Raw genomic sequence first — 26,486 nt, 5'->3', positions numbered from 1 at the left:
TCTGCTTCTTAAAACAACTGTTATGTCAGAAAGATGTACTTGTGATGTTAAAGGTATCTGAAGAGCAATAAATGAGTTCAATCCATACTAAGTCCTGAGGGGTGTTCAAGAGTCTTTAACATAAACAGACACACAGAGACTATTTTATAAGCTGAAAAGGAATTTTTACATTTTTAAAACTACAAATTCTTGTTATATAATGCTGAAAAGCAGCTGAAATGTGACCTCCTTTAATTTATTTCTTGGTCATGATGTTCATATGGCTTTTCAGTCAGTAGGATCGTAAAACATGCATGACATTAAATTCAATATGGTGTTAAAGGGATTTAAAAGCCTTAAATTTATCCGATCATTTCCTGCATTAAATTCTGCCCCTGAACAAATTTAGAAAGCAGTAATGTTGCATAGCTTTAATTTGAACAGTTAAAGATAGTTAAAACTCTTATCAAATAAGTTGAAAGCCAAACTGATCTGTGGAAATTATTTCATCATGAATCGATTTTTAGTCTTGACCCTTTTTTTGGTTACACTGGCATCATTTAAGTTTCATTGATCAACTGTGTCAAACATAAACCAGACCATGGCCTTATTTCTGTGCCAGCAGTACCAATAAAGATTACTTAATTGTGTGAGTGAATTTAAGGCTATCCTAAATAAAGTGTGCTCAACAAACATTCAGTGCTGAGCATGAAGGATTTATGATTAACTGGGGGGGGGGCGGATTGAAGGCAAGATTTCCCTTTTTGGCCTCTGTGACCAACTATCAATAGACTATTACTGAAATGAAAATGTCTAAGATCACAAAAATAGATCATTAAAATTAGTGCTGTTCATTTCAGCAAAAACAACTATATATTGTCATTACCATGATATGCTGATCAAAATTGTCTATCAAGGTTTTATTCTTTTTTCCAAAAATAATGGTTAAAATATGAATACTGAAATCAGAAATCCAGCACACAACTCTGCAACCACTGCCTCAAACAGATCACAACATTCATCCCCTTTATACATATAAATATGCCACTAAGATTTAAAAGGTTTAATTTTATATCTGCACTTGCACAACCTATGGAAAAGAAAGCTTTGGGTAAACAATGTAGGACACTTTTTGTGTGATTATTTCCTGTGTTTAAAGAATTATATAAAGAGATAAGCATCTTTATGGGGCACGGTGATTCCTGTTAATTCCTTGTACGTTTCTTTTTGACACTCTTCAACACATCACAGTGCCAGTTGTGTTTAAATGGTACATATTTATTAAAACAATAAGTATAATGTTTAGTTTTTACCTTTTTATTTGTTTTTTTTAATATACCACAATAAAGAAAGCCACCCATGAATAACAAATTACTGGTGTACACTGTCTACTTTCTACTAATATTAGTTGACTTTTTAAAAATTTTTTCATCCCCTTTTATTTATTTTTTTCTGACTTGTTTGTGTTTTCATTTTTTTTTTCCTTTTAATAAGCTAAAGTAAAAGGGATTTTCTATATACATATACAGTGCTTAACAAATTTATTAGACCACCTGTCATATTTGTCTCAGAGACCATCCAGCATCATGAAGTGCTTTAATGCGGACTCTTTCATTCTCAGTGAACTCTCCACGTTTTACCATTTTGAACAGGAATGAGGGATTTCAAACTGAATATACCCAAATTTGAGCCGGCTCACTGGGCTTCTCTGAGAAGTCAGAAATTAATCAAGCATAACATTCAACCACTAAAACTCATTTTTCTACTTAGGAATGTGAGTAAATAACTATAATTTGACATATTAATCAAGATAAAAATTATATGCTTTACTATTTTTTCAGTTTTTTTTTTTCTAAATCAGTAAATTTGAAAATGTATGGATAACAATAATAATAATAAGAGCTTCTACATATTGGTGTATTAACCATTGCAGAAACATTAAAAAAATGATTTTGGTAATTACCAATGCTGTTAATTTAGGGCAGCTGTGGCATAAACCTTACTTTGGTTAGGGTTAGGGTGGTCTAATAAATTTGTTAAGCACTGTATATGCATGATTATTTTTTTTTAAATTTCCCTCCACATTTTTGACTTTTTCATCTAATTTATCATATTCAATCTTCCCCCTTTTTTAAGCTGCCATAAAAAGGATTTTCCTCATATTTTAGACTTTTTGTAATACTTTACATCTCTTATAATTTTCTTATATTTTGTAATTTATTTTTCTTTTTTCTATTTTTCTTTCCCTTTTTTCAACTTTTCCCTGCTGTTTTTTTCCTCATTTTAAAAGCTGCTGTAAAAAGGGATTTTCTACATATGTATATACTTTTTGTAGTATTTCTTTTCTTCCCCTGTATTTTTTCTAACTTGCTTGTGAAATTCTTTTACCCCTTTTTCTAAGTAGCTGTCATATGGATTTTCCACTACTTAATAAAGCTTGTGATGTTTTATCAGTCATTTTGAAGGGAACCCTCCATATTAAAACATATTGACGTTATAACATAACCACTGCCTTTTAGCCAAATTATGCTTATAAATCTAGCACATGTAGGAGTTTTACTTATAGACACTTATTTAAAACAATTGTAACCTATCTTTACAGGCAGGCACTTAATGTGTCTAAATATCCCCCCATGCATCCTTTCATTTACAGCATGATGCATGTAATTTCTGATGAAAGCATCTGCACCTATGACAGCATCCAATAAATATTGTGTCATATATTTGTTATTTACTACTAGTGTGAAAACAATGATTTAATCTTCCTCTCTTGGTGCCATTCGGAGTAGCACTACATTCACTGTAGAAATATCAAAATATTTCAAAGTTTTGCAGTTGTTTTCATAGTTAAATCTAATTTGGACATTTCTGACAATTTGCTTGATTCTTCTCTTCTCGCCCCTGTATGCCTTCTGTCTTTTGCTTACTGCCTTACAGTCTCCTGCCCTTATATGGGCATAAAAAGGGTGTTTTTCTATTCTAATTAGGAACTTTTGAGCACACGTCACTCATTAACTAATGAGCACAAGTGCGAACTATTAGCAGTTTAAGAATGTGTCATGAATTTTACGTATTTTTCTTTTACAATTTTTCTGAAGAACAAATTTGAGAAAAGTGTTAGGAAGATATTGGTGAATAAGGCCCATTACGTCTAGACATGCCGATGTCCTTTGAAACAGCAGTATGGTTGTAGTATAACGTTTTAACCAGCAGGTGTCGCAGTTAGATAAAGCTGAACACCGACGTGTTCGGAGTTTGTTGTGTGGGAGGAAACCCCAGTCATCTATTATAAACATGCAAAAGTAACTGAAACTAAAGCCAAATGGCAACATTTTCATGACTTTATAATATATTTAACGTAGTTATTTGACATGATAAAAAGGTGAATAGGTAGCCTGTTTAATCAAAAACAGTCTCCCTAAACTCGCTCCAGATCCTTACCCCTATAAAACTACATGTGTTAATGTTATTACAGAGCACGTGGAGCTAATGTCGCATGCATGCATGTGCTTGCATTAATGGGAAACTAATTGTCCTGTATGGCTTCGGACTGCAGCTGGCAGGAGGTGAAAGCTGATCTCAGATGAGGGAGATCCCCGCGTCCGCTAAAGAGGGATGAGTCTCCAAACCCTGCAGCTCTTCACTCAGTTCAGGACGCACGGATGGGAGAAACCTCTACATCTGCTTTAACAGAGACAAGATGATTTCTACTGCACGTGTTTACCTGTGTTGCTGTGTCCTGTCTGTGGTTCATGTGTCTGTAGGTGAGATGTACACCTCGCTGCTCAACATCAAACAGGCGATCAGCGTTGAACGGAAGCTTATCGATTACTTGAAAACTTACATTGACTACGAGTTGGAGAGACTGGAGGACGTCAAGCGGTGAGTGACATGCACGATGATACAGTGAAGATGCATGACATTATCCACAAGAAACATTCAATTTTAACAATTTTGGGTGTTTAAGGCTGCAAAAACCTGATTAATACTGTGTGTCCAACAATTTCAAATCCTTTTTATAGTTAAATAGGAGATGCAATTCTGTAGCAATGATATCATCCGATGACAAATCCTGAGTCTCCTCCACAGAGTGAATAATCATGGAAAAAGTTTGTAGAGGTTTAAACCAAAGTGTAATCACATTAAGACCCACAGCTCTAAAAAACGACCGACTTTGACGTCAGTCTGCAAAATTACATTAGCCACGAGTTAGTCTGTGCTCTTTTTCCTTGCTCCAAGTATTTTACTTCAATTTTGGCAATGACACATGACAATTTTGGCAATGACACACTGTAGAGGTATTTTAAACACTCACCATTAGTCATATTAGTGAATCATACAAGGCAAATAACTTGTAGGTTTTCATATAGAAGTCTTCCTTATGTTGGAAACTGAATGATTGTCTGGCAGTGAGACTTCTCGGTCACCTCTCCCCACTCATGATTCAACAGCTGCTCTGTGGAAATGACTGCTACTTTTTATGGTTGGACCATAAAATTTAACACAGTGGCCTTATTGTGGTGGCTTTTTTGTGGTGGGGGGTGGGGAAAAAAAGTAATGTCATGCATAACTGTTCCTACAATGTTTTAAATGATGATAATTGGGCTAACCAGAGGTAACTTTAGTCCTTTTTTCAAGCAGTTTTTTTAAAAAGGTTTTCTAAGTTGCACTAGATGAGAGAGTCTGCATGGTTTCTAACTTGTATGGTATGGATAACATTTATAAACCAATTTATCTGTCTAGTCTACTCTATCTAAATTTGTTAAAATGACTTTTTATCTTAACTGTAAATGTTTAGAGCTCAGTAGAATAAGTGAAAAATACTTTTGTTTCCAGGTGAAGCATAATTAAATGGGTCCTTAAGGAGAAATTGCACCAAGTCCAGACAGGCTAAATTCTGTCACACTGACATCAAAACACAGTAGATGGCACAGTAAAGGGTTTCCCATGTATTCCATGATGAATTAGGGTTGAATGATAAGGAAGAGTGCAGTATGTTGAGGCATCCTTCTATAAATGTTTTTTTCTTGCACCATGAAATGTGTCACTAGAAATCAGTTTGTAAGAGGGCTGTCACAATACCAGAATCTTAACATTGAGTGATACTGGTAAAATCAAACAATAGTGACACTTGTTTGAATACTATAGCAACAAAAATAGAAGTTCAGTGCAGCCAAATGGACCTTTTTGCAAGCAAACTCCTACACAATGTCCAAATCAATGGATCTCAACTGACAGATCCTGACAGATCAAAACAGTCCAAACTTACACATTTTCCAAGTAAATGCATTAAAATGAAATGCACTGTGCCTATAAAAATTATAAAAAGTATTCACCCCCTTGGACGTTTCACCCTTTAACTAGTTTTAGAATCTATCGTTCTGTCTATCGATACGTAGATATATGCATGCATGTCTAGGGCATCTGTAATGACACACTTGTCTTTTCTGTTTCAGTCAAGTTGTTGAACAATTTCAGAAATTTGGGTTGTAATTATTGAGAACCACAGTTCTAAATTGCATAAATGTTGCCAGTTTAGATGTGTAGAAATCCTGCAGACTTGAACATTTTGACAACCTTAGTTCTCAGTTTATTAGCTATGTCTAAAACTACCTGAGCAGTGGACCTTTCTTTTATTAATTGCTGCCAATGTGTTTTTTTTCTCCCCAGTTTTTATTCTAGAGTGTCCAACCTGCACACTGAGCTTTATAAAGGCCCATCAGCTGCAATGGCGAACCCTTTAGCGGCCTTCACTCTGATCAAGAGGCTTCATTCAGAGTGGCTGAATGTCGTCTACAGCAACGAAGCCTTGGAGAACATACAAGGTTTGTTTCTTTACAGACACATCTGGTGATGATAACTGAACACCCTACCTCTCTTTTCTCAGCTGTCACCACCCACACATCCCCTCCTCTTTAGTTCATCTTGTGGCTCTCTGCTGTCTAGCCCTCAGGTCTAGTTATGAGGAAGAAGAGGCAGATCTGCCCCAACTAGAGGACCTGCAGGGTGCTGCTAAGGGTCTGATGAGGCTGCAGGATGTGTACGCACTACAGGTAGCGAGTCTTGTCAGAGGTCGTTTCCAGAGAATCACTGATGGAGTGCCTGTTGATATCTACCGGCCTGCAGTGCCTGTGCTGCTGTCTGGAGATGACTGCTATCTGGTCGGAAAGGTAAACTACTTACTATTTTCTTTAATTCCTTTTTATGTATTCCCTTTTGTGGATAGTTTGCAGATTTACACACCAATCAAAAGAAATTCTAGTTCCAAATAAGTCTAAACCCTAAACTGAACTCTGCATGTTGATGTTATTGCATTAACACTTGTAAATTGTATAGCAGTGGTTCTCAGCTGGTGGACCCAGCATAGCCTCTTAAATGCCAAGTCACAGCCCAAATGCAGGAACATTTCAAACACTCAAAAGAAAATTGGTGCAATTTGGTCCTGAGACTGAACAAAATATCTCATAAACAAAACACAGCAGTAAAACATCTGAAATTTAAATTGATCTACTGATTTTGTTCCTAATGCTGCTTACATTTTGATGGCATCACACTTTCATGTGGCTGCATTTAGCAGCACACAAAACACTGATGTTTTGTCCCCAGTGCAAGCTGCATATTCTGCATTCTGTGTCTTAATTTGTCTTAGCACAGTAAACCAGCAGCATAAAATAATGACTTAATGGCTTATGGTTTTTTTCCTGGTACACATCCATGACACACTTAAAAGGACTCCACAACTCACTTTTGGGATTAGACCCACCAGCTGAAAACAATGGTTTTATAGGGGTGCACTGGTACATGGGTTTAACATCAGTATCTACAGATATTGGGCTGACTGACGGACATCGATCCATCATCAAATAATGCAGCATAAACAGATGTCAGTAGCCAATGTTTATCTGTTGTGTGATATTAATTTAGTGCTGGCATTAAACACAACTATATACTGATTCTGAGAGGCAGGAGTCATCACCAGTTGCTCACACTCTGGTTTTTTACATGGTCAGATATGAGGGAATTGTGTGAGTCTTACGCCAAAAGAAATAATGAAATAAACATCAGAATCAGCAGTCTGCTAAATTGCTGCCTTAAACAGCAAATCAGCCCTGATTTCCAAAATATTTCAAATAGAAACCATATAAAAATTCATAGTAGATTACTACATTTTACATCATTTGAAGTAAAAAATGTATACAGTGCCCTCATAGTAGTGATGTCATACAGTTGCATCATTCTTCCGACTTTCTTTTACTTTGTGAGTATTGTCTATGAAGCCTTTTTAATGTGGATTCAACCATAGTGTTTGTGAAGAAGACTACTTAATCACATTTTAGATCAAAGTGAATACAATTAGAGAGGCGAGAGTGGAGCCAACATGATACAATGGCTGCTCAACAATATCAGCTGAAAGAGAGAGAGGGAGTGACAGACTGTACAGCCATCCACCTCATGTCCAAATGTACAGTGCTTAACAGATTTATTAGACCACCACCCAAAGTAAGGTTTATGCCACAGCTGCCCTAAATTAACAGCATTGTTAATTACCAAAATTATTTTTTATGTTTCTGCAATGGTTAATACGCCAATATGTAGAAGCTCTTTAACAGAAATATTTTTGATGCTCAGATGCAATTATTATTGTTATCCATGAATTTTTCAAATTTACTGATTTACAAAAAACCTGAAAAAATAGTAAAGCACATTATTATTTCTTGATTAATATGTCAAATTATAGTTACTTACTTGCATTCCTTAACATGAAAATTAGTTTTGGTGGTTGAATGTTATGCTTGATTAATTTCTGACTTCTCAGAGAAGCCCAGTGAGCCGGCTCAAATTTGGGTATAAAAAGGTGAATTCAGTTTGTAATCCCTCATTCCTGTTCAAAATGGTAAAATGTGGAGAGCTGACTGAAAATGAAAGAGTCTGCATTAAAGCACTCCATGATGCTGGATGGTCTCTGAGACAAATATGACAGGTGGTCTAATATATTTGTTAAGCACTGTATCTCCAGTGATAACCTGGGAATGCACTCTGCCAGCTCATACGCAGTCACAGATTGTTCACTTTAGTGCGTTGGTCCCTGACCCTCTAAGTACAAAGTGTTAGATTTTTGAGTGCAGTGCCAAAACTCTCCATGAGAACATGAACATTTTAATAAAAAAATCAACCCCTCCTTAAGGTCACAGGATTGGTCTCATGGAATGATTTATCACAGTATTGTCCCACAAATGTGTGTAATGGAAAATTTGATCCTTGTGGGCGTGAAACAATAACTTTAATCAAAACCATCCGAGGCTCTAAGCACTTAAAAGAGAGGCCCAAACCAGAAACAGGTTTTACTTTTTCTTTTTTATTAATCTAAAATCATTTTTAAGTAATTTATATATTCTTTATAAACATGGCTAGAAATGTTGATGTATTAGTTAAATATTAATAAATGAGTCTAGTTAGGGTCAGGATAAGGGTCAGGTTCATGAGTGCTTCAGTAATACATCAACAAAGCATTCATGGCTCAGTTTATAAGTGACATATACATTATTGATAACACCTTATGGTTGATGAGTGAAGCATATCCTTAAGCTTTCCCATGCAAAAAATATGTAGTAATAAAGTCATTAAAAAAAGGTTAAAGAAGTAAATTTCCCTTTGAAATGCAATGAAGTAAAGAAAGAAATTAAGTATTTATTTTAAAGTATGCTACTTGAAATAATGATCTCTGATACTTCAAAACAGGGCTTATTTTTCACCCCTGTTGTGAAATATAGCAAATAAATGCGCTGAAAATATGCAGAAATAAATCTGTCATCCTTTCTGGTGATTCTTCACAGGCAAATAAGCCAAAAGTCCTCATGTTAGGTGATAAAATAGGGAGATATTTGAAAGACGTTTCTCCTGGATTGACTTTCCATTCCTGTGTTCTGTGAAGTAGTTCCTCCCCAAACCCGTCCGTCATTGTGGTGGGAATCCAGACAGTCAGCCGAGGGAAAAAGTGGAATTCTTCCCTCTGCTTGTCTGGAAATCTGCTTCACGTGATGATGAATATTCTTCTACAAGTACGAAAGAAAAGAAAAGAAGGGAAAAAAAAGGTTTCCCCCGTAATAAATTCCACTGTTTATGTACACTGCTGATGTGTAAAGGCAGGGCACCGTGTGGGAAAGACTTTCACTTGTATGGAAAAGACATTATCTCACGTTCAGAGCAAAGCTTGCCTTCACTTGTGCTGAGATTATCAGAGCAGATCTGTAAACAGAGATGCTTTCTGTAGTTTCGGGGGGGTCAGTGAAAGACCTGCCGGCACGTGCCTTCATAGGGTTGTTAAATGCTCCTCAGGATTAAAATTTCTACATTCAGAGGATTTTTAAAGGTCTTCAAAGTGAAAACCAGATGATGCTTCTCCTATAAACACTGAAACCCAACCATTATTGACTATTTTAAAGAATTTATTAGTTCCTTTAAAGACTTACAGCTTCCAAATGGATGAGTGTAAGGTTGTGAACTGAGTGTAAATCCATGGTGGGGTTGATAAGCTGGTGCTTTAAATGGTAAGTTAGTGTTTGTGTGTTTTGGGGGGTTTTAATGGCACAGTGGAATTTGTGTTTGTGTGCTGTCTGGAGGGGTTGTGGATGTACTCTGCTCAGGGATGAGCCACATATCACCATGATGCTGTGTGGTTGCTGTCAGGCTTTCAGTCAGCACCTACTTCATCAAGTCAAGTTGGTCACAAAAGAGGTTTAAGACGAGAGGGAGACTGAAGCCTGTGTTCATGACTTTATTTGTGTAAGAATAATGCTGAAGGTGTTCTTTGATCTATGAACGTCTACATTGTGCATGCTTGAGAAGTCAGAATCTCTTAAACTGTCATGCTGCAAAAAGTATCTGTTAAACTTGACATGCATAAACGACAGCTAAATCCATAAGTTAAATAAAGATCAGATCTGACCTGCAACTATAGAACATTTTTTCAATTGAACAGTGTATTCTAATCTGATGCTACAATAGAGAAATTCCTTTTTAATGTCATTAATCTATACTCAGTATCCCATCATGACAAATCAAAAAGACACTGTTAGACATTTTAGCAAATATATTAAAAATAAAAAACTGAAATATCATATTGATCTAAGTTTTCAGACCGTTTGCAAAAAACACTTGAAGTTTAGCCCAGGCTCCTCCTATTTTCTTTATCTTTGCTGAGATGTTTACACCTTGATTGGAGTCCACCTGTGGTAAATTAGATTAATTGGACATGATTTGCCTCTCTATAGAAGGCCTCACAGCTGACAATGCATATCAGAGCAAAAACCAATTGAGGGAGAAGCATTAGTAAGAGAGGTGACCAAGAACCTGATGGCGTTCTAGAGATTCTGTGTGGAGATTGGACAAAGTTCCAAAAGCAGCCATCATTGAAGCCTCTCCTCAGTACAACACTCATGAAAGCCTGTTTGAAGTTTGCAAAAAAAAAAAAAAGCAGCTGAAGGTCTCTTAGCCTGTGAGAAACAAGATTCCCTGGTCTGATGAAGCCAAGATTCAACAGTTTTGCCTCAATTTGAATCGTTATGTCCGGAGGAAACCAGCTCATCACCTGCCTAATACCATCTGAGCAGTGAAGCATGGTGGTGGCAGCATCATGCTGTGGGGGTATTTTCCAGCAGCAGGGACTGGGAGACTGGTCAGGGTTGAGGGAAAGCTAAGCAGAGCAAAGTACAGAGATATCCTCACTGAAAACCTGTCCCACAGCACTCAGGACCTCAGACTGGGTGCAAGGTTGACCTTCGTAGATGACAGAAATGCTAAGCACACAGCCAAGACAGCACAGGGGTGACTTATTGATATCTCTGAAGAGAGAGTGGCCCAGCTGGAGCCTTGACCTGAAACCTATCCAACGTCTCTGGAGAGACCAGAACATGGCTGTCCATCAACAGTCCCCAGCCAACCTGACTGAGCTTGAGAGGATTTGTAAAGAAAAATGGCAGAAAATTCCCCAATCCAGGTGTACAAAGCTTGTTGCATCACATTCGAAAAGAATCAAGGCTGTAATTGCTGCCAAAGATGCTTCAGCCAAGTACTGAGTAAAGGGTCTGAATACATACAGTGCTTATAACAAATTTATTAGACCACCACCCAAAGTAAGTTTTATGCTACAGCTGCCCTAAATTAACAGCATTGGTAATTACCAAAATCATTTTTTATGTTTCTGCAATGGTTAATACACCAATATGTAGAAGCTCTTTAACCCAAATGATAATTTTGATGCTCAAATATAATTATTTTTGTTATCCATGAATTTTCAAATTTACTGATTTACAAAAAAACTGAAAAAAAATAAAGCACATTATTATTTCTTGATTAATATGTCAAATTATAGTTATTTACTTGCATTCCTGAACAGAAAAATGAGTTTTAGTGGTTGAATGTTATGCTTGATTAATTTCTGACTTCTCAGAGAAGCCCAGTGAGCCGGCTCAAATTTGGGTATAAAAAGGTGAATTCAGTTTGTAATTCCTCATTCCTTTTCAAAATGGTAAAAAGTGGAGAGCTGACTGAAAATGAAAGTGCACTTCATGATGCTGGATGGTCTCTGAGACAAATAGGGAAAGACATAAAATGTTCTCACAGTGTGGTCAAGTATGCTTTGGAGTCAATTGCCGAGACTGGTATCTACAAAATGCGCCAAGGAAGAGGCAGGAAACCAAAGTTAACTGAAGCAGATGTCAAACACCTCAAGATTTGAAGTACTAGAGACAGAAGGAAGACCACTGCTGATCTTCAGGCAGAGATGAATGCTTCAAGATCAGAGTCTGAGAAAGTCTCAGAATGACCATAAGCAGACGACTGACGGAACAAGGCTTAAAGGGAAGAATAGCCGCTAAGAAGCCATTATCAAGGCCTGCAAACAAATGCCTCAGATTTGCCAGGGAGCACAAACACTGGACTGTTGATGACTGGAAGAAGGTACTCTGGAAGGACGAGTCCAAGTTTGAACTCTTCGTTCAGCATGGTCGTGTTTATGTCCGCAGAAAAGCTGGAGAACGTTTTGATGCCAGATGCATTGCACCTACAGTGAAACACGGTGGAGATTCCATTATGGTATGAGGTTCCATTTGTGGATACGGCGTGGGCAAATTAATGAAAATGGACGGTATCATGAACAAGAACATCTACCACAACAATCCCTTCTGGACTGAATCTGATTGGTCGTGGGTTCATATACCAACAAGACAATGACCCCAAGCATACTTTAAAGCTGTGCAGACACTATCTGACCAAGAAAAAGGAATCTGGAGTACTGGAACTGATGCACTGGCCAAGTCAAAGTCCGAATTTGATTCCTATTGAACAAATTTGGGATTTAGTAGATTCAAAGATTGATGGCACAAAAGTTTCATCTAAAGCAAGTCTGTGGGAACAGCTAGAAACTATTTGGAACTCAATAACAAAAGAGACTGTGGAAAAGTACATAAAAACAATGCCAGCAAGAATGCAAGCTGTTATCAAGGCCAAAGGAGGCCATACAAAATATGATTTTTTTGGTTATTGTGTGTGAAAAGGACTATTAAGTTGTTTCACTGTGTTATTTGCCAAATAAATAACAATAAAATTTTTAGTTTTAAACCAGCTTTTGAAAGATTTCTAAAATATTTATGTTTTCTCGTTTTTATGACAGATGGTCTAATAAATTTGTTAAGCACTGTATGTCGATGTGATATTTCAATTTTTTATTTTAATAAATTTGCAAAAATGTCTTAAATGATGCTTTCACTTTTGCATGATATGGGGTACTGAGTGTAGATTGAGAGAAAAATGATTTTTTTTTCGTCTATTACATCAGGCTGCGAAAAAAGTGAAGGGCCTGAATACTTTCTGAATGCATTGTACATTTTAATGTTTAAATAAAGCAGGATACGATTTTCTGTGTACAGCTTTGCCAAAATGGGCAACAAAACAAAAATGTTTCACAGGAGCATCAAGTAAATATGCCAGGACTAATAATGGGTCCAAATGATTAAATTCAAGAACTTCTTGTTTATTTTTCTTTTATGCTAACAAATACAAAATTTTTGTTTTGTTGCTGCTGGACAGTCAACAAATGTGCTAACTTAGTGTCATTTTGGGCCCTTCTTGAGTTGAAAATGATCTGCAGCATGAGCTCAGATCAAGAAGAGTCCAACTCTAAATGGCAGTGAAATCAAAGCAGAACATACTCTACAAGTAACTGTTATTGTTTCATCACATCCAGCCGCCCTCATTATAGCTCGTGTTTGAATAGATAATCTTATTAAGATCAAGATCTCCTTTTCAAGGGAGGATCTGTTGCAGCTGAGTACATGAGAACTGAGCAAGAATCACAACAAACACATCCACTGAAAGAACAAAATATCCAGTTTTACAAGGATGAATTCCTTCAGTGGGATACTGAGTGGTGTTTTTGTGCCCGTCCAGCTGGCAGATTTGTCTCCGTGACCAATTTTGGCAAAGCAGAAAAGCTGTCTCTCAGGCAAGCTTTGAACCAGAAACAGCAACCAGAATCAGATGAGTTTCTTCAGCTAACTCCATAACGTCATTCAGCTGGCATTATTTTGTTACCTTGGCTGGTACACTGGATTCAGGCTGGCCTTGGGCTGGACCATTTTGGCTGCATAACCCCTCTTTTAGATTTAATTACTATATTTTTTTCTATTGATGACAGTTAGGAGGAATGCAGAAGTCTGATGTGAAATACAGCAGATAAAAGTGAAGACAGTTTAGCAGCCTTTTTAACAATTGCTCACAAACAATGACAATTATGCTTAAATTGAATAGCGGCTGTGGTTTTAAAATAGTATGATGCTTTCTTTATAAAGGTTGCCTATGAGCAGGGAGACTACTACCACTCAGTGCAATGGCTGGAGGAGTCGGTGCGTCTCTTCAGGGGAACAGGAGGCGAGTGGAGCCCTGAGAATGCAGGAACTCTGGAGGATGCTCTGGATCATCTGGCCTTCTCTCACTTTAAAGTAGGCACACAGAAACTCTTCAAATACACACATAAAAAGATAACTGTTGGATTACTCTTTTTACAACACCTTTCATTGTTGCAGACAGGAAATGTGTCCTATGCTCTTAGTCTGTCCCAGGAGCTTCTCCATCATGGTAGCTATTTCTCTTTTTCCTTAATTGTGTTTGCTGTATATGAAGAGCCCTTGGAAACCCTATTTACATCACTAGCCTTTCTGTAATGACTTAACATGAAGTTTCAATTAAAACTGCTCTATTTACATTTCTGTGCAGATCCAATGAATGGAAGAGTTTTGAAGAACGTTGAGAAATACGAGAAGCTGCTGGTCACAAGTCCACCCAGATCACTCAGCAGGGGTGGGCTAAGGAGACCCTCCTCCAAGTATTTAAGAACCAGGGACACTTACGAGAGACTCTGCCAGACCCAAGGAGCCCAGGTATTCATGACAACAAATCATCTGGTCACATTCTTTATAATGAAAACATATTTTAAAATGATCTCTGACAAGGTAATACAACAACAGTGTATAAAACACACCATATGTGCAGTGGAATTTATTTCTTTCCTACTTGAACAAAATAATTAAATTACAGGTACATCTCAAAAAATTAGATTATCATGAAAAATTTCAATATTTTTTGTCACTCATTTCAGAAAGTGAAACCCATATATTATATAGACTCATTACACATTGAGTGAAATATTTCAAGCCTTTAACTTATTTCTTGAAATGTTGATGATTATGGCTTACAGATAATGAAAACCCAACATTCAGTGTCTCAGAAAATTAGAATATTACATAAAAAATGATACTTTAAACAGAAGTGTCAGGCTTCTGAAACGTATTTTCATTTCTATGCACTCAATACTTGGTTGGGCCTCCTTTTGCATGAATTACTGATGGCATGTAGGCCATCAGCCTGTGGCACTGCTACCTGCTCATTTTTTGAGATGTACCTGTAAATGTTTTTATCTGCATTTGCTCCTTGAATCTGTATTCAAACAGTATAGATCCTTGTGAGATATGGTTTGTGATCATATAGGATACGTGGAAGGGAGCTCTTAAAAATCAGTGCTCTCCTCATTGTAGTTACATTTGCTTTTTCTAATAAGTTTGTGATTCATCTTTAAGCAAAAATGGGAGTTATATGAAACCTAAAGCCATACAACTAGTGATTCTAAGGCTTTTTAGCTGCATCTGATGTCACATTGTTATAATGTGAGAATGCTAGCATGCTGATATTTAGCACAAACAATACCTATAAAAATTATTGATTCTCTTGCATGTGTTACCCTTTAATTGATTTTATAAATCAATCATGGTCAATATAATTTGGCTTTTTTGGCAAAAGAAAAAAAAATTATGTCAAAGTAAAAACAGATTTCGACAAAGTAATGTCATTTGATAGAAATAAGTAATGCAAATTATTCACTGTATAAATATGACCTACGTCAACAGAGGTCCAGCCAATTGACCAATGGCTAAGCCACGCCCCCTCCACTCACTCAGACAAACAATGAACATTCAGTGACAGGCACTATGGCAGTTGTCACAATAGGAGACATTTTATCGGAGGCCATTGATGATTTTTGGAGACAGAAAGATCACATATCATCTAGAAGTCACCAAAAGGGTCCAAACTACACATTGGAAGGATATATTAATCATTTTATTGTCAAGAAGGTCGATAAAAAGCTTCAGTTACAAGCCAAAATGTACAGGTCCCAGTGCAAACGTGATTAAACGCTTCTCGTTGCCATCACAATCTCAGACCACAAGATAGAGGATCAGCATCAAAGTGCCACTGAAGTTAAGGTTTTTGGCTCAGAATATGAGAAAAATATAACCCCTTTTTACCAGACTTTACCAAGAGTGTCTCTCCGTTAGTCTGGTGCTACAGTATTTACATTGAATGATTCAGCATAACGTTGGCCAACCTTTGTTATCTGGGCTATTACAGATAAGTTTATGAAGCTAAGCTCCAGAAGTTGAAGTTAGTTTAACTATAGCCCTTTGGACAACAGCTAACAATGATGTACGATCACCAAAGTACAAAAACTAGAACAAAAAATGCCAATGAACTCCCAACAAACAACGTGACACAACGAACAACGCAGCTAGGAGCTAACGTTAGGCTAACTTTAGCTAATGTTAGAGATGTTAAAGATAACTTAATATTTCTTTCCAGCAGTGACAATATGGAGCCTCAAAGACGATGTTGGCTTACCTTAGAACAGATGTAGACATCCGTGTTAACTGTATTCATGCTGAGTTGATGTTGTGGTCTACTGCACAATTATGTCCAGAGAAGACACTTTTCTAGGGTTAGATGTGGCTTAGGAAAGGGTAAAAAAACACTCCGTCGTCCAGCCTCTAAGGATACCTTGTGTTGGAGTCGCATGTACCCCATGAATACCGTTTGACCATTTTTAAACTTAAAATCTCAAAAAACCCTCATAAAACTGGACGAAAACTGACTTCCTCCCACTCATTTCAATGGACGTCCAGGCAGCAGTTGTCCGAGTGTATGGAACGGCTATACGTACTGTGATTGGCTCATCGTGTTTGAGAATGGAGTAAAATGCAGTGTTGAGATGTGCAAGGCTGATTGAGACCTATCCACACAGACTCTGTGCTGTGATTATAGCCATAAATGTACAGTATCTAGTGAATACTGACTTGAAGCGGGTGAGCATGACATATTTTATTCAGTTGACATTACTTTGTAGAAATCTGTTTTCACTTTGACATTAAGGACAGTTTTTTGTATCTTTTCAAAGCCAAATTTTATCGACCATGACTGTTTTATAGAATCAGTCAAAGTGTAAAACATCTAAGGGGAATAATACTTTTTAAAGGCACTGTATAATGCTAGTGGGGTCTGTTACCATCTCAGGTAGGCTTTTCTGAAAGCTTATATTTTCTAATTTACACAAAACTGTGGTTAAAGATCAATGGAAGGAAATAGTAGTGGAGATATTTGGTCAAAACAGAAGTTTCGAACACATGAAATTGGACCTGATGGAATGAAATGAAAAATTACCCAAACTTCTGAGCATTCATTTTTTCCATCATCATGACTTTCTGAACCAATTTCCACAGCATTTCTTCTAATAGTTGTCTCTCTAAAGCAGACATGTTATAACCTTATGGGTGTGCTAAAATAAAAGGAGTAGAATCATCAGAAATTTTAGGTTGAATCATCTGGAAGTGAATGTCTGAAATAAAACTTACCAGCTTTAGCTAACCTTTATGAAGCCCTGCCTTCCTTGCTTAGCATGTCCAAGTTTGACAGAATCCCTGGTTGCAGTGCTACTTTCTATTTGAAACCACTGAAAATAGCTGGTGGGTTGAATTGCAGGTGTGGTGGCCAACAGTCTTAAGCATTTTCTTTATTTTCTTCCAGTTTAGAAAACAGATGAAAAATACTCCCTGATTAGGATGTGAGTGTCTCGTTTTGCAGACGCACCTAGCACACCTTTTAACCATGCCTAAGAAATGTAATTAAGTTTAAAATTTTACAGTGATGCACACTGAAACGCTTGGCCCAGGCCAAAGCCTGTCAATGGTTGTTGAAAGAGGGGCCACCCTAATTGGTTGGTTATCAGAGAGGTCAAATCAGAGAGCTGATAGAGTCAGTTTTTGAGATATTTTAGTCTAAACCAAACTGTTTAACCAGCTGGCATTCCTAGAGACACATAGTAAGCATGGATAAAGATAATAAAAAAGAAGAATTTTCAAAGCTACAATAGGCCTCACATTTTACAAAAGAAAACACAAGTTAAATCATTTATCCTGGTGTTTGAAACTATGAAGGTCTTTAATTGGAGACCATTCCCATGACCAGAAAAAAACATGATTACTCTTAAGCCATATTTGCTTTTTAACTTTAAGCTTGTTGTATGTGGAACAAGAACAGTGTTTAGTGTAATCGTTTGTGAATGAAAAACAAAAACAAATCTTGTTTTGATCTTGCTGATGAATTTCAGATGTCTGTTTCTCCCAGCAGCTGATGCATTATAAAAACCCCGGGCTCTTCTGTGACTTCTTCACCAATGGTAATCTGGGGCTGCTGCTGCAGCCAGTGAGACGTGAAGTGCTGAGCCTTCAGCCGTTTGTGGTCCTGTTCCACGACTTCATCACAGACATGGAAGCCGAGGACATTAAAGGTCTCGCCCAGTTAGGAGTAAGTGCCAACAAGTTGTTTTTTTCTTCTTCAAACATCTGGTCACAAGTTTTTTGGGAGGGCCATCTTTTTACAGTTAACATCAAGAGTTGTTGGTTAATCATTTAAAGTCTTTAAATGGGATTGTACTCCAGTGTTTTGAAGACTTCTCTCAACAAATATAAGATTCATTTCCCTATTTCCTCTACATAGAACTCACAAAAAATCAAAGCCTTAAGAGGTCAAGTTTTGTGGTTATAGAATATCTTTGTGGTTTCCACTAAGAAGCCATACACTCTCTTGTTGTTGGCTGTTTGTACCTCTTTTGTATCAGGATTTCCTTTTACTTTGAGCTTTCCCCAGGCTTCCTAGACTACTAGCTTGATGTAAGCAACCTGTTACTCTGATACAAAACGTTTAATCAAATAGGCTGCCTTGGAGCAGGTCTCTGCTTTCTGTGTTTCAATTAAAGTGCATCTCCACCTCTTCATCACTGTTGCATTTTGTGGTTACTGACCTTCTGATTTTAAACATACAACACAGCGTGTGCTCACCTGTATTTGCCATCAGTAGTGACAGTTTGGCTACCTGACACTATTTCGCATTCATCTGGGAAACCTCCCATACAAAGCGGTTGAGAAGGGCAGGACTTTTCACCTAACCCTAACCCTACTCTCACAAAGAGAGTTTCTTGCTGAAGTCAGTTGCGAGACATACAAAAGCATCGCAAGACAACCTTTCAATGTGCCTCTTTGTTCTTTTCTTTTTTTTTTTATAAAGAAATGTTGTTCTGTTGAGTGTTGTTTCTGTCCAGTTCTGATTAAACTGCTGCTATGCTGCAGCAACATCCGTGCTAATAGCCACCATACCACTAGCCATGGTAAACACCAGCAAACCCCACCTATAACGATCGCAAACTCATGCTGAAGCAGGTCAGCAGAAGAGCGAAAGCATCTTTTCCATCATTAAAGTTTTTCTGTGTAATTTTTACTCTTTATTTCATAAAGAAATGTGGTCCAGTTTCGATAAAACTTCTGCTATACTATAGCTACATCCGAACTAATTGCTGCACTGGTGGCAACCATTGCTATTGGCTTTCAGTACAGCTAAACCCCAACAAATGACCAAATGACACTGATTGGTCAGGAGCTTTTCAAGATGGATTTGCCTCTTGAAATCATCTGCTTTGCAAGGTTAAAAGTTTGGCTCATTAGTGCAGTGAAGCATGTAGTTTAAATTTTGTAATTTAGCACACTTTCAAGTGGAGTTGTTATGATACTGGTAGAAGTATTGGAAATGCCTCGTAGCCTTAAATGTTATAATAGTATTAATGAGTATACTTTTTCTTCTTTGAAACAGTGGTCTATACAGCAGAAATATTTATTGAGGCAGCCACTAGCAGCTACTTATATCATCAGATTATAAACCAAACCAAGAATTTTTGAGTGTAAAAGTGTGTTTGAGACAGAAAGAGACACAATCAAGTGCTGATAAATATCTCAAAACAGGAAGTGGATCAATGTCAAGAGAAAATATGCATCTGAAAATTGATTTATCTGCAATCTGTTTCTTAGGCCAAAGAAAACCTCTTCTCAGTTTCTAAATTCTGTTGGTTCTCCTGCTGGTGTTACTCTTGTGTCAACCCTACAGCGTGTGTGCTACAGTGTAGCTTCAGGTGGTGACAGGGTTAACAAGTAGAGAGGGAAGGGTTAGTGCAAAAAACATGTATTAATCATGTTTAATCCCCTGAGTAAAGTATAAACAAGCTGAAGAAAGAGCTGTCCTGACAGTGTAAACACAGAGCTGATAACAAAACATCCAGGAGTTTGACTTCACTCTGTTTACAGGAAATACTTACTGTGTATTTACAACAGCTATATTTGATTTTGGATGTTAATCTTCAGAATGTCTCAAATTAGTCCTTTACAAGCAAGGGTTTCTTTCAGATGCAAAAATACTAATTAACAGTCCACTCTGCTGTGGCTGCTGAGGTCTAAGCCAGGACTGTACCTTTCCTTTCTGGAAAGATCCTGGAAAAACCCTATGGAAGAGGAGTTGGTCTGCTTCCAAACATTTAGCAAGGCTTAAAGGCATGAGGGATACATTACTAGGAAAACTTGGCTGGGTGCTGAGCTACCCAAATCCCCTGCTGGGCTCCATTGGTTAATGCTGTCTACTATCATTGAGACTCTGTATTTATCTAAAAGAATCTGCTCATTTGATGGAAACTTACGGAGCCTTTCACACTTTGCTGACTTTGTGACCTCAGGGAATATTTGGTGGGCTAACTCGATTGGTGCCCTATAGTTTCTGTGAGGTTTTGGCATTGTTCAGTGAGTTTTCCATCCTCTGCTTAGATGGAAACCTCTGTACTCATTTCATCATTATGTCAGCTTGTGGCCTTATTGAAAACAGACCTGGGATATGGTAATAGTTTAGAGCAGAGAGTTCATTAAACATGAGCTTCACTTTTGACTGATTCATGCAGACTCTCAGAGCAGCATTTAAAGTTTAATCATTTTGTTTCTTAGTGATTAAATTGTTTTATTGACATTTTCAATTTTCAGAATTACAGGTTTAAGCCCATCTGAGTTGGAAAGTCATGACCTGGAAGTCTTTAGAAGTGTGATCAGGAAAATGAATCCCAAATTGTTTTTACAGTTCTAGCCATAGTTCCAGTGTGTGTGCAAATCAGAAAACATGTATGAAATAACCAGAATGTTGTGGGAAAACTCTGCAGTACCACTAAATCACAGAAGCTCAACTTAAAGAAATCTGACTGAGAACAAAACATCTGGATTATTTGACTCCCTTCCAGATACAGAGCAGTATGTGAACTGAAAGTAAAGATCACATTACTTGATACCTCTATAGGAACTCTATAAATTCTCCTTGCAGTATTTTAGCCTGATGTTTATGTTTTTGTTTAAGAATGACATTTTTCACGCCTCCTAAATGTCAGAAGAGCTCTCGCAGTCAATCCATCATTTGATCTTCTGAACACACATTCTTGATTCTTTCTGATCTTCTCACAGCTCTCATGTTAGACACAATTGGAGTGTAAAAATATGCTACAATTTAAAGCTGCAAACACAAGGTTTATGTGCTGTCTTTTTGTCTTTGCTTTTAAGTTGAGACGATCAGTTGTGGCATCTGGAGAGAAACAGGAAACAGCAGAGTACCGAATCAGCAAGAGGTACAAATGACTCACAAAACTGTGTTAACAATCTTCTGTTCATCTTCAGTAATTTAATCTCATTTCATAGCATGCTATTCTTTTTTTGCTGCCGTGCCAGCAGATCATTTAAACTGTAACCAACCAAACTGCATGCAAATAATAACTTTTCATTTGTTTCCTTTGATGTCTGTTTGTAGTGCATGGCTGAAAGGCCCGGCACAGTCCACTGTTGGGAAGCTGGACCAGAGGATCTCCATGCTCACAGGTTTAAATGTGAATCACCCATACGGCGAATACCTCCAAGTGGTGAATTATGGCATTGGTGGTCATTATGAGCCTCACTTTGATCACGCCACAGTAAGCTGATTGATGGTTTTGCTGCTTATGAGCTCCAACATTCAATAGTAAAGTTGTAGACATTTGCATCTTGTTTGTGCTTACATTTATTGTGACATTCTGATTTTATCCTCACCAGTCACCTTCAAGCCCCGTGTTCAAGCTGAAAACTGGGAATCGACTGGCTACGTTTATGATATATGTGAGTAAATTCTTACCTTTAATGTCTCATGAGCTTGTGCAATCCAGGCGGAGGTTCTTCCTCTTTTTGCTGTTCCTTTTCCATGAGCGCTGCAAGATTTTTGGAAAGCTTCCCCAAGAAATTCTATGAGATATAACCTCACAACTTAAATTTTATCTTTTATGGAAGTTTAATCATTCAACAAATTCAAACCAAGCACCTTTTGAGTCTGCCCTCTCTTGTGTGGCCCATAGTTTTCCTCTAAATGTCTTGTAATCATGTTGATTTAAAGCTTCTGTGAGGAGCTTTTTGATTGTGTAAATTTTGGCACCCTCCATAGACAAAGCAGTACTTCTTATCTTCGTGCTAATTATGTCCTCAAAATGTGTTAATTGTATCTTATTAAAATGAAAAATCTCATGTTGTGCCTTTTAGCAGTCAAATGTTTAAGTTGCTGTGAAAAATGTAAGCAAAGACAATCTCTCCAATGTGCTGCATGTCTGCTTTGAATTCATAATTCTCATCTAAACAGCTGGTATTATCCTTTAGCATCCAATGATTGTGATGGGTATTGGGATCACGATTACTAAATATGGTTTATCACTTATTTCACTTTATCATTAAAACAAGGATTAAATGAAAATAAATTTGTGGAAAAAGAATGTTATATGACAACATAGATGAAGATGAAATTCCAACTCCCCCCTATGAAAGTTCCAGTTTTTAAAAAGTATTTCCCAAGCAACATAGAAATGAGTTTTGAACACAGCTTTTCCATCATTGTTTTATTTTGGATGCTTACATTATTTTACTCTGAACACAGAAACAAAATTATTTCACAAACCGGGGTCAAAATTACTTGATTGTCAGTTGTCAGTTGTGTCTTCTTTTTGCTGGATAAAAGTCTGCAGTCGTTTGTTGTAGTTTTAAACAAGTCTCAGAAACATCTCCTGAGGGATCCTAACCCATTCTTTTTTAGTGTATTTCACATGCTCCTCCAGGTGTGACGGTCTTCTATCATTTACCTTGGTATTCAGTTCACCCCACAGATTTTCAGTGGGATTCAAGTCAGGACTTTGTGCAGGCTAGTCAATAACGTATGTTTTGGGTTGTTGTCGTGTTGGAAGACAAAGTGATAACCCAGACCCGGTTTTGCTGCTGACTGCTTCAGGTTTTCTTTCAAAATCTTCACATATCCTGCTTTCTTCATGATTTTTTTCCAGCTTTACAAGATTGATCTGCAACCTCACAGTCCTGCAGGGCTCTAGTGATGGTCTTCTTCAAGGCTACAACTCCTGTCTTGGCTAAGTCATTCACTAGTGTCTTGGCAGTTGTTCTGGTGTCTGAAGACACATCTCTCACTGTTTTTCTTTCCCAAGTCTTTGAAATCTTTCTCTTCCTACCTCTGCCAGGCTTATTCTGTGCTATGTGGCTCTCATTGAATTTCTTGATGGTATTCCTCACTCCAGTTCTCGACACTTGGAAATGCTGTGATAACTTTCATACCTGCTTTTTGAGCATCAACTATTCTTTTTCTCAGACTGATTTCTTTTGTTTTTGTCATGATGCTTTACTAAAGTTTTTATACTGTGTGTAAATTGGAAGGTATTTCTCAGTTGATTTTACAAGCTTTGAGCATGATGATAATAAAGCAAACCATTGCTCAACAGTGGTCTGTGCTGTGGCTCAACTAAAAGGTCAGTTCTAAGAGGGACTAATAGTTATGACCCTAGTAGTTTTTGTGATTTTTTTTTGTGTGTGCAAAGTAAAATAATGTAAACATCCCAAATAAAACTAGTGTGTTTGGAAAATCTGTGCCCTGTTTAACAGCACTTGAAAAATACTTGAAAACAATTATTTCAGAGGGGGGAACTAACACATGTTGTCATGATCCCTTGACCCATATAAAAATATTCACATCCCCATTGATTGTGTATCACTAGCAGCTGCTTCCCTGCCTAAACTGGGCTGAGCAGGGGTGGAAAGACTACAATACACTCCTGTGCAGTACATGCACAATAAGATATTTGCTATATGTCATAAGAAGCACAAGTATTAATTTAAACTTGTTGCAACACCAGGTAAAAATTTCCTCACAGAGGCTTTAACCTAGCATGACTAATCTATTAAGTGCAGTGTTTTGGAAACATTAGCCATTGAATCCACTGTGAAAATGTATGTAAAATTTGATAGTGCTTCAAATAAGAATGGATTGAAACAAAGCTTCGAAAATGTTCCAAAGGGAGAGTTGCTTTTCATAACATGAACTCATAAACACAAGACACAACTCTGAAAGAACGTCCTTTTTCCGCAGCTCAGCTCAGTGGAAGCAGGTGGGTCCACAGCCTTCATCTACGCCAACTTCAGCGTTCCTGTTGTGGAGGTAATCACTCTGCACGTCTGAGATGAGCTTAAAGCTTCCTCTTTTGTCTTCATGTCATTTTTGCCTCAAGCTAGATTGTTCGCTGCTCACTCGGAGCCTCACTCACGATGTGCAGCTGTAAAAATGTTGAAGGGTCAAATCACAGCAACAACAGCCATGAGATTTTAAACACAGGTCTGCTATTGTGGAGAAAAGCTATGGGGGAGGTTGACGCTGTTTTTGGTGGAAACATGAGCTGCAGTGTAAGGTTAATGAGGTCACCCCCAAAGTATCACCTTTCATCTTGTTGAGATCTGATTCCTGTATACTTTTTTACACTATATCTTAACATTTCAAAATGATGAATGAACAATAAAATAGGGTCGCTGCAGGAGCATTGATGCTGACATTTCGTGGAGTAAAAAGAGGATGCTTGACAGATTAATGAAACATTTATCTTATCTATATCTGCCTTGTATTGCAACTAGCTAAAAATTATAAGCCAAGTAATAGAATTTTTAGTTACAAGCTTACTTTTGACCAAACATATCTCCTTTAGTTTTGAAAGTGATTGATATTCTTTGTATTTTGCAGAAAGCTGCTGTCTTCTGGTGGAATTTGCATAAAAACGGTAAAGGAGATGAAGACACTCTGCATGCTGGCTGCCCTGTCCTGATTGGAGACAAATGGGGTAAGAGTTTAGTATGATGTGATGATGCCAAAAAACATCAAAAGGTGATTTGAGAATGGAAAATAAAAAGATGCATCAGTACACTTGATCCCTTTTAAACAGGAAAGGCTTTTCTTCATCATAGTCACAGTTTGTTATTCAGCTCTCCTGTTACACAGGAGCTGATGCCCAAAAGCTAGGCCACATCTGTACTGCATTATGCATTTTGAGATGTTACATAGCGCAGCCCAGACACTGAGCGCTCATCTCGGAAGGTTAACATCTGCTGCAGCTTGGCCCTGAATGCTGAAACGTATGTCAGAGACCCGGTTAAACTAGCAGGAGGATATTAATCTTCCCAAAGCAGCTGCAGAAACGTTTGAAGGTTGTGTTATTTTAAGTGACTGTATTTATCATCACAAATTAGTATTATGGAAGCAGTTGTCAAACACGGTTGCCTAAAGCTTTAGATGCTTCTGATATGTACACATTTTTCCTTCTGTTTATTCCAGTGGCAAACAAGTGGATCCACGAGTACGGCCAAGAGTTCCAGCATCGCTGCAGCCTGAACCCTGAAGAGTGAGGAGGGGTGGAGCTGTAGCTGGGCCCCTTGGAGCACAAGAGCCTGCCTCTACAATTGAGAGGCACACTCAGAGGCAGAGACCAGGAGAGAGCCAGAAAGTGAGCATACAGGCAGGGGAGGTGAGGGCCGGTGTGGAGCAGCCTGCATCTTTGATTGGAGCCCAGGGCCCCAGGGAGCCTGAAGCGTGCAGTACAGAGCTGCAGTGGACACAGATCGCACACGGCTGAGAGGCAGTTTACAGTCAGCCCCCAGAGGCCTAATGCTCTCCTACTACTACTGGCCAGTTTCTGCAGTCAGGCAGAAGAGAGGCCCTATGCCTTCATACACTGTGCTGGTTTCAGCTCACTGTGAGAGGCTGTTTGCTCCTGCTGGCTTGAAAAATGAACATCTTATGCAGCCTTCGTCCTACGCTGGGCCCACTCTGGGGTCTGTCATTGTAAACAACACAGAGTGAGCACTCTCAGCACTTTATTCTGAACTTATACATGCAAACATTTACAGAGCCTAGAAAAAGTATTCAACCCCTTGGATAATTTACCCTTTTATTGATTTTATAACTCAACCATGGTCTATAAAATCAGGGCTTTTTTGTTGGATTTTTTCTGGTACTTGATGGGATTGTGGACAGACTAGGGGTACATATTTTGTTAGAAAAGCCTAAAAAAGTTATTTTTGCATATGTCCCCTTTAAGTCCAGCCACAAACTCCTTAATGGATTGAGGTCTGGGCTGGATTGATGGATTGGGTCTTGACTCAGCTTCTCCAGAACAGTCATCTTGTTGTCTTTAAACCATTTCTGTGTAGCTTTCGCTGTTTGCTTCTGGTCGTTGTCTTGCTGGAAAATAAATTTTCTCCCATCCACAGTCCTCTTGCAGACTGAATAAGATAGTCCTCCAGGATTTCTCCTGTATTTTGCGCATCATTTTACGCTCTGCCCTTACAACCCTTTCAGGACCAGCTGCCGAGAAGCATCCCAACAGCATGATGCTGCCTCCATGTGCTTCACAGTGGGGATGGTGTGTTTGTGGTGAT

The 26,486-nt window shown here is 37.9% G+C and overlaps 1 protein-coding gene across 2 annotated transcripts; it reads left to right on the top strand.

Moving 5' to 3' along the window:
- The first annotated feature begins 3,663 nt into the window (after positions 1-3,663).
- On the top strand, positions 3,664-26,486 carry p4ha3 (prolyl 4-hydroxylase, alpha polypeptide III). Of its 2 annotated transcripts, none has more exons than XM_041809860.1 (13): positions 3,664-3,861; positions 5,650-5,804; positions 5,926-6,149; positions 13,827-13,976; positions 14,061-14,112; positions 14,251-14,414; positions 17,989-18,165; positions 21,276-21,340; positions 21,520-21,679; positions 21,798-21,860; positions 24,154-24,222; positions 24,796-24,892; positions 25,384-26,486. In XM_041809860.1, exons 1-13 carry the CDS (start codon positions 3,680-3,682, stop codon positions 25,452-25,454), a joined length of 1,629 nt encoding a protein of 542 aa, XP_041665794.1. In that variant the 5' UTR covers positions 3,664-3,679; the 3' UTR covers positions 25,455-26,486. The 2 variants fall into 2 exon arrangements, with proteins under 2 accessions (XP_041665794.1, XP_041665785.1); XM_041809851.1 differs by having other exon boundaries at positions 17,986-18,165.

Source organism: Cheilinus undulatus, linkage group 2 (assembly GCF_018320785.1).
Source record: "Cheilinus undulatus linkage group 2, ASM1832078v1, whole genome shotgun sequence".
Lineage (NCBI taxonomy): Eukaryota > Metazoa > Chordata > Actinopteri > Labriformes > Labridae > Cheilinus > Cheilinus undulatus.
The sequence above is the reverse complement of the archived record's forward strand: the minus strand, read 5'-3'. Positions and strand labels throughout refer to the sequence as shown.